Below are 17,462 nucleotides of genomic sequence, written 5' to 3' on the forward strand. Positions count from 1 at the left end.
TAGGCACAAGATGCGATGTCTTGCCAAGCATAATAAAACTCTTTTCTCACCACCATACTCTTTTCACAAACAAGTATAATAACGATAAACTTTAATATACACATTTCAACGAGTTCCCTATAATGTACTATAGATACATAGGATACTAATACCTTCCCTTTGTATAACCAACCTCCGAACCTAAGATCTCTGTTTATTTGATTAGTTTTAATATAAAAACTTCTTTGAATTTTATTCCGTTCTTTCCCCCATTTCCTTTGAAAACAATAAACCGCGGTGATGACTTTCACTAAAATACGAGTTGAGTCAAATCAATGGCTTAGTCTCAATTTTTCACCGCTATAGAAAAGTGGCGACTTCACTGGGGATACTACATTATCTCTAAGAGGGTTGAGTCTATCTTCGTTATATATATATATATATATATTATTGTTTATTATTATTGATATACTTGTTATATGAAATACTTGTTACTTTTTTGGGTGTATTGGTGATACTTGTATGGTGAGATAAATCCTAACCCAAACTTGATAGCACTTATGATAGGAGGTGTGGTATAGTCATGTTGATCTTGATGCACCACTCACTGGAGGTCTCTTTGACAGTAATCTTTGTTAACCAAGTAATTGGAAAGACATCGTTACTTTCGACCTGTTAACCAAGCATGAGAAGATGAGGACCATTAGAATCCATTTACTCCTCTTGGACTTTTTAGGATGTACTGTGGAGACTGTGATGGGGTAATCCTAAAATAGTTGTTATACGTTACTACACTCAGATGAAATTCTCTTGAGAATATTATTAGCCTGCGAGTAATCGTAAAATTGATAATATCCAAAAGATGGATTTATGATTCTGGGAAATATTTTTAGAACCTTGTTCTACACGTACAAAATAACCATTGTACATACCCTTTGGGATGGTTAGACCCATGGCTCCATGCTCGTGACTGTAAGCTTGTTATCCTGTTACCGTGTTTTGCATCCAACATTATATTACATTGCATATCATTTGTATCCTTTAGAGATTCCCATGGGTTTGGTAAACCCGGATGGTGAGATCTAATCAAGATTATCCCGACTAGCACACATAGCTCGTTGAGCCTATTTAGTTTTTTGATTTGATAGTTGTATTATTTGTATATTTTGTGGCTTATAATACTTATCACTGTTCTTTTTATTGCATAATATTTTTGCTATTACATGTTTTGATTCGAAGATTAACATAACATGAAACAATACATGAAGAATCTCTAACATCTTGATTATTTCGTCGAATGATCTTAAAATCTGCGCATCAAACTCGATCGACCCCTTGGTTATCTTACGACAAAATAATTTTCACATGGCCGTCACATCTTCATCGGTCTTCAACTCAATCTTGATTATCCTCGATCTTTCTCACCCTTTTGTTATCGGTATCAGGCAACAATTCATTCAACTTGGATATCAAGTTGGCGAGAGATGTGGTGCCATCTGGAAGCTTAAACTCAACAAGAGATTTGTCTCTATTGAAGTATATTTCTGCCTTAATCAAAAATTGAGGAAGAGATATTTTTTTAGATGTCTTTCTCTATAACATATGCCCATATTTACACAACTTTGGATTCATTCAAGACCATATAAAATTATCGGTGAAATCACAATCCTACAAAACTGTCAGCAAAATCATGATCGTTACAAATTTTTTAGTCAATACACTGCCAAAAATTTCACCCTTTAACTAAATTTCCAAAAACTTTTAACTTACTAGAAATTTCAAATAAACTACCGAAAATTTCAACATCGCACCAAAAAAATTGTTTTTTTTAAAAAGAATATTTTTTATAATAAATAATATGGGGATGCCATGTTTAATTTTGGAGTGATAAGTTAAATTTTCTAATACCCTGGATCAATACAATTGTTTTATTAAAGGTTAAATACCTTTTACCCCCATGCTATATAGGCGTGTTTTGATTTCCCCCCTTAAAAAAATTTTGTGATTCCCCCTTGAGAAACCCAGATTCAAAATTGCATCCCCCCTATGCTGACTTGGCCATGAAATCTTCACACTATTTCATTGTTTGGCTGACTGAGCGTCCAATTGGATTTTTATTTTATTTTTGATTTAATTTTTAAATTACACGTCATATTTTTTTTAATTATGATTTTATTAAACTATTTTTTAATTTTTTACTTATTTTTAAATAAAGAAAATTATTTTTTTAATATTTTTTTTAGAAGTTGTTTTTATAAATTATCAAAATATTAGATATGGAGCTCAGCCAATTGTTGGTTCAAGTGCAGCCCAATCAAACTATTTTCAATTCAATAACCTATATGTTGTATTGCCTTATAAACATTAATTATGCTTCCATAGTAACCGTGTGACTAAACTAGCTAGGCAATATAGTTGTGGATCCTTCAAAACAAACCAACAAGCTGAAATGAGATCACCATAACTTCCTTAATACTCAATCATTCAACACGAATCAAACATCAAAATCATTCACACTGCATCAAGGATCATCATGCAACCTTTAGTTTTTAAAAACATGGCTAGATAAAAGAGAAAACAAGGCTACCAGTGACGGTTTCAACCATCTTTACATATTTTTAGAAAGCTTCAAATCAGGATTTCAATTAAAATGCAACCCACAAACATCTCATACATAGTGTATGGCTCAGCTAGATGCATATAAGCAGATCTATAATCCTTTAAACATCCTGGAATGCAACATTTAAGCTCGACAAAATTTACATCAAGTTGTGAAAAATAAATTCACAAAATGCCTTTGAACCAAAGAATGCGTGAGAAAAAAATGAGAGTAAGTATGGCTTAAATAGAGGGTCAAGAGTGAGAGCACTGAGGTCCTTACACTAAATAATCCGTTAGAGGGCAAATGGTGTCGTTTTCAAAATTTGTCCTTGAGTGACAAAGCTTGCGTTTTGTGTTGTTTTAATTAAAAACCTGTGCGTCTTGGTGAGGTAATGAAGAAAGTGTGAAGTGTGAGCTGACAACATTCTTCTCGTACAAGTTTTGGTGAAGTCAGAATTTTATCACTTTTGGTAAAGAAATATCATGTGCATGCATGTCACCATCCATCGTGTTTGGCTTAACATGGCAAGAAAATGATGTATGGTATGCTGTATGACATCAAAATCTCACCATGAAGATAAAACCAATCAAAATTTTATGTAATTGGTTTTGGAAATTATGATCATGCAGTCACCTTCATGTCAATATAATTCTTTCAATCTTGGGCCAATTGGAATGGAAGTGTTTTCTTTGGAAAGCTAGAAGCAAGATAAGCAAATTTGTTATTTATGATTTCATGAGATCACACCTGAAAATAGCCCAAAAGTATTATTTTAATAATTTAGAAAAGGAAAAATACTCTTTTTGGTCCTGTAAGTTAACCTCGGGGTTCATTTTGGTCCCTTAACTTCAAAAAGTTCCATATTAGTCCCTTAACTCTTCAAAAGGGGCCTTTTTATTCCTTTTTGTCATATTAGCGATGGAAAAACTCAAAAATCGGTCACTAAATCCGTCGATAATATGCTAAAAAGGACTAAAATGACACCTTTTGAAGAGTTAAGGAACCAATATGAAACTTTTTGAAGTTAAGGGATCAAAATGAACCCCGAGGTTAGCATACGGGACCAAAAAATGTTTTGCCTTAAAAAAACTAATTTCTGAAAAATATTAATAGAAATAATTTTAAAAGACGTAAACAAAAATATGACGTGTAATTTAACAATTAAATAAAAATCCAATTGGACGCCCAGTCAGCCAAACAGTGAAATAGTATGAAGATTTCATGGCCAAGTCAGCATGAGGGGGGATGCAATTTGGAATCTGGGTTACTCAAGGGGGGAATCACAATTTTTTTAGGGGGGGGGGGGGGGAGAATCAAAACACGCCTATATGGCAGGGGGTAAAATGTATTTAACCATTTTATTAATTATATGTATGTTTGGTTCAAACGAGGGGAGGGGAGGGATTTTGGTTAAAAGTATGTTTGGTTCATGAGGGCAGGGGAGGGGTTTTATTAATAATTTTCATTTTTATCCTTATGATTTTATATAACTGATATGATATTTAAAGGTGAAAATTTCATAGATATTTTTTTTTGTAGATAATGTTTATAATATTGAGTGATTAAAAATTTATAATTTAGCACATATTTAAAAAAATAGAATACACTTGATACTAGTGGCGAAGCCAGAAAAAATATATAGCCTGGGCAAAAAATTTAATGACCGAAAATCGACCAAGAAATTTAACAAAAGAAAATCTAGGCAACTACACAACTTCATTCTTCGGAAATCGACTACTTACAACTATACATCTGCGATAGTATGGGGTGTCTCCACAACTGCGAATCCAAGGATCCAACACAAGTAGAGTGAAATTTATGTTCACATTGCAAATGGATTAGTTTATCTCCATCAGTGAAAGATTCCAAGCATATCCCACAATCTTGCAGTATCTTGGATTCTGATTCCGTTTTGGTGTTGCTAAAAACTTCAAGACGCAAACAGTCGAGGGCCTCCTGAGTGATACCCGACGACTTTGTAGATGTTTCTTGCAAGAGCTGGAACCTTGCCATTTGAGAAGTCAAGTCAGTAACTAAAGAGTCCTCAGTTGCAACTTCACTTGATAACTCACTTTCTTGATCCTCCTCATCAATTTGATCTCTATTATTTTTCCTGAGGAAACCAACACTGAAAAATATTGTATAAGTTCAAACTTAATCAAAGGCAATGGCAGCCTTCAAGAACAAAGAACCAAAAAATTATACAGAAGAAAATTTAATGTCAAATGCATAGTGACATTCTTTCTAACAATCGACTTATGAAAAAGGATCCAAAATTTTTATTTTAAGGAGAAAATTGCAATTATGCAAATTTGAATAGAATTAAACTGTTCAACGCTTAAAATTTCGAGGAGCAAAATGCTAATTTACTCTACTTCATATAAAAAACTCATAAATAAATAAAAAAATGAAGATGACCTTAGTTGCTAATCTTAGAGACAAATTTGCTATACAATCATGTCACAAATAAATTGATTTCACATGTTAGCATTTCGACTCACAATTTAACCTCAAATACCCAACCTTACATTTGATATAGTAGCAGACTATTAGTTCTACAAACATAGCAATATTACTATTTCTAGCATGCATTTTAAAGAAAATGAAGAGAAACAAATTGAAAATCAAACCTGTTTCTATCTACAGGCTCTCTTCTCAACCTCTGAAGGAGTCCTTCTCGCGCAAGTCTCACACCTACAGGTAATCTGTTACCACCACTCGAACTTGGAATACCTCTCACCCTTTCTCCAGAATCAAAGTTATCATGAAACAAAGACCGACGATACCTCACATCAAATCTATCAGATGCACGCTCCTAACAAACACCAAATCGATTCGATCAAATTTCACAGTATAAAAAATAACCAAAACAGAACCCCTAATTTACCGTTTCAATTTAGAAAAATAGAAGAACATGGCTCATGCATTTCATCGAACACTTGATGTGCATAGCGCGAAACGGTAAACTCAACAACAATTCTTCATCGATTCATAAACCACAACCCGCAACAATAATGAATAACATCACAACAATGATATTACATCAAAAATTGAGCTTAAAAGTGAAAGAAAAGGAAGAAGAAGAGAACTCGCGATGATTCGACATCTAAACACGGCCACTGTTCCGCGACTACTCCCTGGAACAGTTTCGATTTCCTGAGTGAGAGAGATACCATTGCGATGATATTTTGAAGTTCGGGAAAGAAGAGCCTGGGCAAGTGCCCTACCTGGCCGGACGCTGGCGTCGCCACTACTTGATACGTATTATAACTCTCTACACAAAATTATCTATGCGTTGAATATATATAACAAAAATAAATGAGTGGTAAATTTTATATGAAATATATATATATATATATATATATATATATATATATATATATAACAAAATTAGGAAAAAATTAATATAAATAAACATAAAAATAAAATAACAATAATAAAAAATAAAAAATTGCAATGATTATAATTTTTATTAAATAAAAATAATTATTTGAAGGTAAAAAAATATTTATAATAAATTAGGAGAAGCAATAGAGAAAAATCACAAAAAACAGACGAAAGAAAATAATAATTTAAAATAATAAAATAAAACTGAGGATATTTTAATAAATATATTAATTTATTAAATATTAATTGTTACATTTCCTCCCCTCCCATCCGAATCCCCCGATTTGGAGGAACGCAAAACGTGTGATTTGGAGGGATTTTACTCCCCTTCCATCCCCTTCTTTCCCCTCCTAAAAATTGAATCAAACACATTTTGTTATAATTATTCCGTCTCCTCCCCTCCCCTCCTCTCCCCTCCCCTCCATTTACCTCGAACCAAACAGCCCGTTAGCAATTATACATTCCTTTTCCTTCTTAAAAAAACAAAATCAAACATTGAGTGTTAAAATAATAAAATTAAGTAAAAATTATTATTATTATACCTTTCTCTTCACCACGCCAGTAAAAAGATCAACACTCCATAGTTTCAAGTTCTAGAATCAGTTACAACCAACCTGCAATCGATTCCGAGTCATATTAATGTCTCTCTCCCACTCTCAAATCGGTTATTTGATTCCTCTGAATCAAAATTTCGAAGAAGAAAAAGCTTCAACTCCCAAGCTAGCTATCTCAGACGGCACAAATATCATCGGTCGGAACAACCTCGCCGTCACCGACAAGAGGCTCAGCCGCAAACACCTCACTATAACCACTTCTACCGATGGCACTGCAAATTTGCATGTGGTATTATTTGGTTCTGCAATTATTTTTGAATTACAAAATGTTAGCCTAATTAGTGTTATAATGTGAGAATGTTGGGAATGAATTTGAAACTATGTTAGTAATGTTGTTGATACATTTGATAATAGGTTTCAGATAGAAGGGTGAAGCTGATTACAATTTTGCAATTTTAGGGTTCATTGTTGAAATATTAATGTGACGGGTTAAGATGGGGTGAGTGAGGTAGCTCAGCCGATACCTGTTAGTTGAGTTAAATGACTGTGGTCGAGGGTTCAATCACTAGCGGTAACATTTATTTAAATGTATTTATGTATACATTTGATAATAGATTCAAATAGAAGGGTGAATCTGAGTACATTTTTGCAATTTTAGGGTTCATGTTGAAATATTAATAATGTGATGGAATAGGGTGACTGAGGTAGCTCAACTGATATGTGTTAGTTGAGTTAAATGAGTGTAATCTACTTGTCTAGAGTTCAATCCCTAGCGGCAACACTTATTAATATTTATGTATTAGTACAAACAAGTTGTTACATTTATAATCAACAACTATTTTGGGGACTACATTAGGTATTTGCTCGTTTTTTAACTCATGCAATCCAATTGCCAAGTTAACATTATGATAATAATGTTTTTTCGATTATTTTGATTAGTGATTTTTGCTTTGTGAATCTTAGGAAGGGACGAATCCAGTTGTTGTTAATTCTGGAAATAAGAGAAGGAAGCTTAACTCCAAAGAAACGGTTACTATTTCTAATGGAGATGTAATTGAGCTCATTCCTGGTCACCACCTTTTTAAGTATCATGTATTGCAAAAATCTTCAAGTGGTGCAGACAAAGAAGCCCGTGTATGTGTGTTGTGTTGTGATGCATTTGTGTGATACCTACCACTATGTGCTACGTATGGACTTAATCGAACCATTTAATTGTTGTTTGAAATGTGCAGGAACGAGGAAGAAATGCAGTGATCCAAAAGTGTGACAAAATTGCAGTGACACAAAAGCGTGGTTATTCCCGGTCACGTGAGGAAGCTATTCGTGATTTCCATGTACCCGAAGATCAAATACCTTGCACCTTTCGACTTTTGCGTGTGCAAAGGTTACCACCTTGGGCTAATACTTCATCTGTTTCGATAAGCGATGTTATACAGGTAGGAAATGACTAGTGATATAAATTATATGAGAAATGCTCTCTCAAGTCCTGGTACCACATGTAGCACGGGTTACAACACTTTCTTCACAATTGGGAGAAATTCACCTGAGTTCTGTTACTTTAGGAATGAGTCTCACTAAATAGGAGATTATGAGACACTCATAGTTTAATGGGATCCACGGAGAGAGTGTTGAAAAGAGTGTGTTACTTACTACCAGTACTCTTTTTAGTTATATTTGATTTTAATGTACACTGTTCTCGCCGCATTCTCTATAATTGAATGTTTCAACTTTCAACTATTCAAAGAATAAGCATGCAGTGCTTCAAGAGAAAGCTTGTTTTGTTTCATGATTGGTTTGAGAATTATTTTGCATAAAAATACACACATGTTAAGTTGCATTCTGGAAAAATTTGAAACTATCTTGACTTATTTCAATGGTTATTGTTGGCAGGGGGATATTCTAGTTGCTATCCTTTCAAACTACATGGTAGACATTGACTGGTTGGTTCCTGGTGAGTTTGTTTTTTTTGTTGTTATGGCTTTTCAAATTGATTCCTCTTTGCTTGTTCCATTCTCTTCTATCCCTGATTTTCCTTTCTTGCATTCTGACTTCCATTATGCTCTTGAAACTACTCCAAGATGCTGAACAAATTTATTTAAACTATTCCAAAGTTTGTTGTTCTTCATTGTATTTTGAAATTTCTGGTTGCAGTTGGGCTGTTCATAGTTTTTTCCTCCCCTCCCTCCCACATTCCTTCTTACTATAAAACCGGCTTGTAGGGTGAGAATTGCCTCCTCTTATAAGGACATGTTCAAACCATATATGGTCCGATGTGAGACTCTTAACACACCCCCTCACGCCCAGGATTGAACATCTGGAGCATGGAAATAAATGATGGATGGCTCGATAGTGGAAACTTGATAGCTGGTGGCCTACCGGATCTTAAACAAGGTTATGATATCATGTTAAATATGCTTGGATCTCAACCCCAAAAGTTAGCTCAAAGGGTGAAGTTGCCCTTACATATTTATACATTCAGTAGTCCGGGAACCTAAGCAATGTGGGACTTCAAACAAATTCCAATAACGCAACTCTCAACTTCAACATCCACCCTCACGTCTAGCGTACTCTTAACACTTTTTACCAAAAAAAAGCTTCATCTCCACGCCTTTGTAGCATATAGTTTGTAATTGTGTAGATACAAGGATGTAGGACATGTCGTGTCAAATGATTTTTATCAGGAAATTATAATAGCATAATTTACATATTGACATAGACTAAGGGAGCTAATGATCATTCTGTCCATGATGTCATATTGTTGGCTATTGGCTGATCTATTGATGTAAAATTTGTCATATACATGTGCATTACTGCATTTTGATTGAAGTCCTTTTGTTTTTTCATATCTCATTTTAGCATTTTTCTCTCTTCCATTATTTTCTGGGTGTAGCTTGTCCTGCACTCTCAAAAGTTCCCCACGTGCTTGTTCTTCATGGAGAGAGTGATGAGAGGGTGGCTTGCATGAAGGTTTGTATCAGATCTACTTTATTTTCCAACCTGCTTTGCTAAATTAAATATTAAAAGGTTTGTTAAATGAATGTTCACTTGCTACTGTTATGATTGTTAGATAAGCAAACCTAAAAATTGGATTTTGCATAAACCGCCTCTTCCAATTTCATTTGGGACACACCATTCAAAGGCCATGCTTCTTGTATATCCTCGAGGAGTAAGAGTCATTGTACATACGGCAAACTTAATTTATGTAGATTGGAACAATAAAAGCCAAGGTCTATGGATGCAAGACTTTCCATGGAAAGATCAAAATAGTCTGAGCAAGGGATCTGGATTTGAAAATGATTTGGTTGAATATCTCAGTGCACTGAAGGTATTGATATATATTGCTCTTTTATACGTCAAAAACCAATTTTTTAGCATTCCTAATTATCTACAGAAGTTGACACTAATCTTGTTGATTGACCGAGTTTGTTATTAGGGTTACTATTATGACTATCCATATCATTTATATCGTGACTTATTTGGTGGTTCAGTGGCCAGAATTCTCTGTTAATCTTCCATCCCTCGGAAACTTTAGCATATGTCCATCATTTTTCAAGAAGTTTGACTATAGTGATGCAATGGTATGTTTCCGATTCACTGGTTTTTTAAATTGATACCCTTGTTACTTATTAGTTACTATTTCTTTTGCATGATTTGTTACATTCTTGGATACATTGTACATCAGGATGTATGATGCTTTTTGCATTATGTTCAGGTTAGATTAATTGCATCTGTACCTGGATATCATTCTGGTAATGGTTTGAAAAAGTGGGGTCATATGAAGCTTCGTTCTGTGCTCCAAGAATGTACATTTGATGAAGAGTTTAAGAAATCCCCCCTTGTTTATCAGGTACTTTCAGGCTGTAGGTTAATCTTTTTTCTGTTTCAGTTAGTTCATGGCTTCATGCTTAATCTTAATTCATTAATCCTATGTTTGATGAAGAAATCAATGTCAAAGTATCATACTCTGCTTATATTTTCTTCAATTTCATTGTCTTCAACTTATGGGAGTATGTTTTTGACTATAATGCATATTTTTGTGATAGATTTTAGAAAACATCTGAATAAATGTTCAGTTTTGATGCTATACTTAGCCTATTATATCTACTGCAGTTCTCCTCCCTTGGCTCTTTAGATGAAAAGTGGATGATTGAATTGGCATCATCAATGTCAGCAGGTCTCTCTGAAGATAAAGTACCCCTTGGCATGGGGGAGCCCCAAATAATATGGCCTACTGTAGAAGATGTCAGATGCTCAATAGAGGTAAGTATAGGTCTTGATGATGCTTTTTTATATTCTGGCCAACTAAGAAAACTACTTTTGGTTTGCATTTCATTGATCAATTTAAAGGTTGTTTCCTACTTTATGGCTTGTGTATAGAGTGTCAAGTGAGCAAGATTCGTGGCATTGATGCCCAAGTATATTAAAATAAGCAAAAGTCGGCGCGTCATTGTGAACTAGTATCGCAATATAAATATTAAGATTTGATTCTTACACTCCCTCACAAGCTAAAGCATACTATGTTTTCAGCTAGTTACAACTGTGGGTGTACTTTAGAGAAATTAGGCTGTAGCCGGAAAGTTGTAGCGCGACTGGAGGTGATTGTAGCAAAGACAATTGTGCTAGTCTGAGAATTCCAACGTTGGTTATGGTGGTTTTTGGGGGCGAGTCTCATCGGATAAGGCACAGCTGAATGTGGTGAGAAACACATCAATGGGAAAGGTAAGTACTGGATGAAGCATGGTGAATGAGCAACATGACGGAAGCAGGAATAATATTTCAACTGACAGAGGTGAATGATGGAAGAAGAAATTCTGAACATGCCAGAAGAATGACACAACAGAGAATTTGAAGTCATGTTGAAAGAATGATGTCACAACACCGGAGAACTGGCCGAAAAATTGCTCGCCACAAAATTTTCTGATAAGTGGCGGTATATGGCTACTCTGATGATGGTGTCATTCAGATGGTAGGACTAGTGACAACAATATGGTCACGGTGGTGTTAACGGTGGCTGCTGGTACACGCCAATGAAGTGTATGCCAGAGAATAAACGTGTCACTGGAAAACGATTAGTCAAAAGAGTTGTTGAAAAGTGAAAACTAATAACAGGCTGTTTAGGAGGCTAGCGGAGAAGAGGTGCCGAATCACTGGAAAAAGCACTGGATAAAGTATGGAATTTTTTAAGAAAACTTGTTCAGGGGTGGGTGACGACGGAAACTTGCCTCCACCAGCCGCCACAAAGAACCCCATTAGTCGTATGATCAAAACTTGTTCTGATACATGTTGAATTTGTGATTCTGCCTGTCTAAATCAGACTACACTCACCTCTTATGTTTTATAATAGCATATAAAACAAATACAAAATACTAATTGGTATGATTTGCTAATTCTAAGGATAATTATTACTTAAAATCCTAGTAATAAATATTAAGATTTGATTCTAAACAGATTTTATTAGGTAATATTCTTGGGGGTACCTATTGCATTTGGGTCCAATGTTCTTCCCTATTCTACTTTCACTCGTGGTTTTTAGTGATAACTTGATAAATAACTGAAATGCTTAGCTATAAAAATAATTTAATGGCTTTAACGATTATTTTGAATTTATTTTTATTTCCCCATGCTTTATAGTATATTCTCATTTTCTCTTGTACATAGATGTGCCAGTTTTTATTAAGTTTTGGTGTTTTTTGTATTTGAATTTCTAAGTGCAACTTTCCGAAACAACTTTTTTCGTCATTTATCATTCTCTAGGGTTATGCTGCTGGAAGTGCAATCCCAAGTCCTATGAAGAATGTAGAGAAAGCATTTTTGAAAAAGTATTGGGCAAAATGGAAAGCAAGCCATACTGGTCGCCAGTAAGGAAATTTATCTTTAAGTTGAAGTTATAATACATTATACATATACTTCATTTCCCACAATTACTGCCGCGGGCAGTTAGTTTGAATACAAACTCTCTCTTAGTCACTATCAGGTTCATCACAGCTTACAGCGTTGCCATCAGGTGCTAGCCCTTTCTTGGCCTTTCTAATGTAAACTTTAGTGATTTTGGGCCCTGGCTCTGAAACACTGATTCATCTGAACCTCCAGAAGAAAAAGTACAAACAGTAGCGCACCGATAGATGAATAGTCTCCAATTTGATGGAAAAGTAGAAGGGGGAACAGGGGACTAGAAACAGTGCATATAAATAAAAATTATGTTACTACAATCTAATAGCAGAAGTGATGATTTTCCTTTTCAGGTTGTAAGTCTCTTTACAAGGATTGTTATATAAGGTAGTGGTGTTGGACTGGGATACTTTTGGGAGGGATGAAGAGAGTTACTGACACTGTTATATGTCCCTAACCCCTCATCACTGCTTCTGTCTCAATTTGATCATGAATAGGAAGTGGGCTTTCTGCGATGAAGATTGTTTTTTTGCATTGTTTCTGATCCAGTTTTACGCCTACTTGGAGACTCGGAATATATCTCCCTTTTTATTCGAGGTTATAAAAATTTGTATCTCTAATTACACCTTTTTTTCTTACTGTTTCAGCCATGCTATGCCACATATAAAGACTTTTGCTCGTTACAACAATCAGAATCTCGCGTAAGAGCTTTATCAGACCTATTCTATTCTCTTTGATTTCTAATGTTTTTTGAATTTTCGGTCATTTAGTGTACTACTAAGTCATTATATAGATAGTTAACCTTGAAACACCATCTTCCCAAATAGTTGGTTCTTGTTAACTTCTGCAAATCTGAGCAAAGCTGCCTGGGGTGCTCTTCAGAAGAATAACAGTCAGTTGATGATTCGTTCGTATGAGGTATGTTGTTTTTGTCAAGCTGTTGCAGTTACTTATTGTCAATTCAGACCCTAGTAAATTGACCAGCTTCTTTGTTTTAAAAGCTTGCATAATGACACTAACACATAAGAATCTGAAGATGTAAAAAGTAGTGGTTTCTCTAATTAGTGTTTCTTTCTTATACTTGGAGGATTAGTTAAATACATTTTATCCTTTTCTCCAGAGCATGCACTAAATATTTTTATGCATATTTCCTTACAGCTGGGAGTGCTCTTTCTACCGTCAGTATTGAAACGCAGATGTGGATTTTCCTGTACCGGTCATGTTAAAAAATCTCAGGTGACTGACATGCCCTTTCTTTTTCATAATGTTTTATGATTGATACGATAAATTCTCAACTGGTTAGAGAGAAGAGATCCTTCTGCTCACCTTTCTGAAATGAAAAATGGACGAACGCGCTAACTGACAGAAATTACAGGATAAATGCGCAACACAGGGAACATCTGAAACGAAGAAAACAAAGCTAGTAACCCTAGCTGCGCCGACAAGGGATACTATACATTCATCTTCAGAAGTTATCATCCAGTTACCTGTGCCTTATGAACTCCCTCCACTGCCATATTCTTCCGAAGGTGGCACCCTGTTACTCTCCTGTTCTAAGTGGGCCGGCCCATGTTATCTGTTTTCTAACATTCATTTTTCTCTCTGCAGACGTGCCTTGGTCTTGGGACCGGCGATATTTTAAGAAAGATGATTATGGTCAGGTTTGGCCTCGGATGTAAGCAGTTCAAGATTGATGGCATAGTTCAAGATTGATGGCATTCTAAGTGTACATATGAGTTGGTTCCCTCTCCCCTATCTAATTCAGTTGTAGTAAGTAGGCCAGTTAAAAAAACTACCAAACCGATTCGAAGTTAAAATAACCAAACCATTATGTTTGGTTAGTGAACCCAACCGAAACTTAAATCGAAAATGAAAAATATTAAAAACAAGTTTAAAATGTTTTATTTAAAAGATTCGGGAAAAAGTATTATAGTTTGGTTCTAACAAATAATTTGGTTTGAGAAAAATTGTCTTCTAGCGTTCGGACTTCTGAACCGGTATATCGAACCAATAGTTTTGTTTCGGAATTTTGAACCGGTATACCGAATCAATAGTTTTGGTTCGGTTCGATTATGCGTAAATTCGAACGGTTTGATTCGGGTGACATTTTATCATGGTTCAGTTCGAATTTTTGATTGAATTGTATCGGGAAAAGCTCTAGTGGTAAGTTGAACATAACACAATTGGTTTTGCAACAAAGAAATCCCTTAATTTGGAAATGATAGGATGTGTTGCATTGCATCATGTGCTTCCCCTTAATTTGGAAATGATAGGATGTGTTGCATTGCATCATGTGCTTCATGAAGTTTTAAGTCTATATATTTATTTATAGGGTAATGCTAACGAGTGCCCCCGGACACTGGTTAAGAGATTAAAAAGGTAAGTTGAATATTGTTTAATAAATTAAAAATATATGTTTTTATCTAAAATATATGTATTCAATGTATTGAAAACATAAATAATTAAATTTTTTTAAAGAATATTGTGTGTATTCAATGGATTGAATCTAGAATATTTTTTTTATTTGGAATACTTAACTAATGCCCTCGTTAATTAATGCCCGATCCTTATTTATATATTATATTGATTCATAGATATAAAATTCTCTTGACAAATTTATCTGTTCCATTTTTATAATACCTCTTCAAATTTCAGTGGTATTAATTATTATTTTTACCTCATTTCCTTCAAGTGGTAAGTACTGCAAAGGAAAGATAATTTAATTATCTATTTTCAAGAATAGTTTTAGATTTTTTTTTTGAATTATTAATAAATTTAATTTTAATGTCAAAGTTCTTAATTTTCATGATTTAAGGATTTTTTTTCATGGTTGAGAGGCCTTAATTATAAGCAAACAAAGAAAAGACAATTTGCTCTAGTTAAATGTTTTTATTTATATAAAAGAATTAACACAGTTTATTAATTTATATTTAACCGAATTGTCATTCTTATTCACTATCATTAATACAGAAATTAATACAGAACTAACATTACTTAATACAGAAATAGTTTTAGAATAAAGGTTTTAACTGCTTAAATTTATTTAAATTTGCTTATATTTAAAGACAAAAAATGAAAAGACATTTGTTTATAAATAAAGGTCTGCTTTTTTAACAAAAGGTAAAATAAATCTATATTATTTTTATATGTGCTCTAAATTGTTTTCATAAGTGGTATTTGAGAACTTATAAAAATAAGTTTAAAAAAGTTTATGAATGACTATAAGCTTTTTAAATAAGCTCCTCCAAACAATGTCATAACATAAGATAAACTTAAACAAGGACAATTTTTCATCCCATTCTTATACATTCTTCCAGGCTCTACACGAAATTTCCAAAATAAATAAGGGCAATTTCTCATTCCATCCTTATACATTTTTTTAGACACTACGCGAAATCTCCAAAACGTCCCATATTTTCGAAGATGCATCTCCGGACGTATCAAAAACCATTTTTTCTCAATAAAATTCGCAGATGCACAACCGAAGTCATTTTAAGGGTGTGTTCAGTAAACCTTTTTTTAAATTAAAAAAATAGTTTGGAGACGCATCATCGAACTAGGCGAGCATATTTAAAGCTCGCGTCAGACCTTCTCTATTCTCATTCTTCATTTTTCAAAAAATACATTTTCTCTTTACCTCAATGTACCTATTTCAAGTTCCCACTCAAGAACAAGTTTTGAAGCTACATTTACTTGTTTTTTACCATTCCCAACTCCTTCTACCTACTTCATTCAACATTAGAGCTTTTTAATCCCTCATCAACACATTTTTGAGTAATTTTTTTCAGTTAGCTTATTTTGATTTTTGATTAATGTATTAGCTTAAATATGTTAGTTTTAATGCATTGCATAGCTCAAACAGATTAGTGTTCCTGTTTGGAGACTCTATTTATATGATTAGATGAGTTTGATTGAGTTTGAATGAGTTAGGACAATTGCAAAAAGTTGTTGCCATTAAAGCAGTCGAAACTTTTTTCCGGATATGCATTTCCGAACTAGGATGTTTCAGGTGTTCTGAGATGCATATCCGAACTCTTTCCTATGTCATAATTTGTTATATTTTTTTCAAGATATGGCTCTGAGCAGTGTAGAAGCACCAGGAGTGCACATGCCAAGTTTTCCTATTAGGCGAAATTGTATGAAAAAAACTTGGAGACATAGAACACCCATACACTAATGATTTCTGGGTTGCGTACCATAAGGAGTGTGCCATGAGGTGCTACTTCCTGTTCTTGGTTGGCACGTCCATGTTTGTGGACAAAAGTGCTAACTACATGGACGTGGACTACCTAAAAATATTTCATTGACTTGGAGTCCATTCGCGAGTGAAATTGGGGGGCACCGTGCTTGATTTACCTGTACCATAACCTGAATGAAGCTTACAAATGGACGACAAAGCATATGACTGGCTCATGCACCCTGCTTACCAGTAGTTTCTAAATCCCACTATTAAGTTACAAACTAATTTTTTCTTTTTACACTTGTTACTGATACCTTTTTTTATTGGTTTTTAGGGATGGATCCTGGCTCACTATTACCGCATCCACGGATTTGCACGTTCCCTGACCTATACTCATGATTGTCCATAAGATTGCCAGTTTGTCCCTAGCAGAGGGAATGATCATATCTTGCCATACCATGTGTGTATTGACCGCACTCAACATGACGACATAAAATGGAGGTCATACGGTACTCATCGGAATAAAGTTCCATTCGACCCCATTTCCTTATACTCTAGATGGTTGGCATGTGGGACCAATATCATGTGCAAGTATCTGTCCGAGCGGTGCATCCGGCAGTTTGGATACGTGCGGATCATTCCCAGGTCACCCTTCTAAGCTGCCTATATCCGTAATATTGGTAGAGACCTGGAAGACATTCTGGCAGATTTTGAGAATCATCTAGTATCGGTGGAGTATAGGACTCATGATGCCATATCTCAGTGGAACTATGTTGAGGGTTACATGACATGGTTCTATAAAGTGTTACACTCTTACATGACATATAATGCTCCTAGACGTCCATCTAGGCCTGTTCACGAGGAGTTCCTG

At 34.6% G+C, this 17,462-nt stretch overlaps 1 protein-coding gene and 1 pseudogene across 1 annotated transcript; one reads left to right on the top strand and one right to left on the bottom strand.

Annotated features, from left to right (window-relative positions):
• Positions 1-4,287: 4,287 nt before the first annotated feature.
• Positions 4,288-6,603, bottom strand: LOC131642210 (probable E3 ubiquitin-protein ligase RHY1A; annotated as a pseudogene).
• Positions 6,500-15,014, top strand: LOC131642208 (tyrosyl-DNA phosphodiesterase 1-like). Its single transcript, XM_058912478.1, has 15 exons — positions 6,500-6,811; positions 7,486-7,656; positions 7,755-7,958; positions 8,413-8,473; positions 9,413-9,489; positions 9,590-9,847; positions 10,011-10,100; positions 10,235-10,369; positions 10,633-10,782; positions 12,277-12,380; positions 13,059-13,112; positions 13,239-13,329; positions 13,570-13,647; positions 13,787-13,940; positions 14,020-15,014. Exons 1-15 carry the CDS (start codon positions 6,608-6,610, stop codon positions 14,088-14,090), a joined length of 1,902 nt encoding a protein of 633 aa, XP_058768461.1. The 5' UTR covers positions 6,500-6,607; the 3' UTR covers positions 14,091-15,014.
• Positions 15,015-17,462: the final 2,448 nt, after the last annotated feature.

This window comes from Vicia villosa, unplaced genomic scaffold, assembly GCF_029867415.1.
Source record: "Vicia villosa cultivar HV-30 ecotype Madison, WI unplaced genomic scaffold, Vvil1.0 ctg.004641F_1_1, whole genome shotgun sequence".
Classification (NCBI taxonomy): Eukaryota; Viridiplantae; Streptophyta; class Magnoliopsida; order Fabales; family Fabaceae; genus Vicia; species Vicia villosa.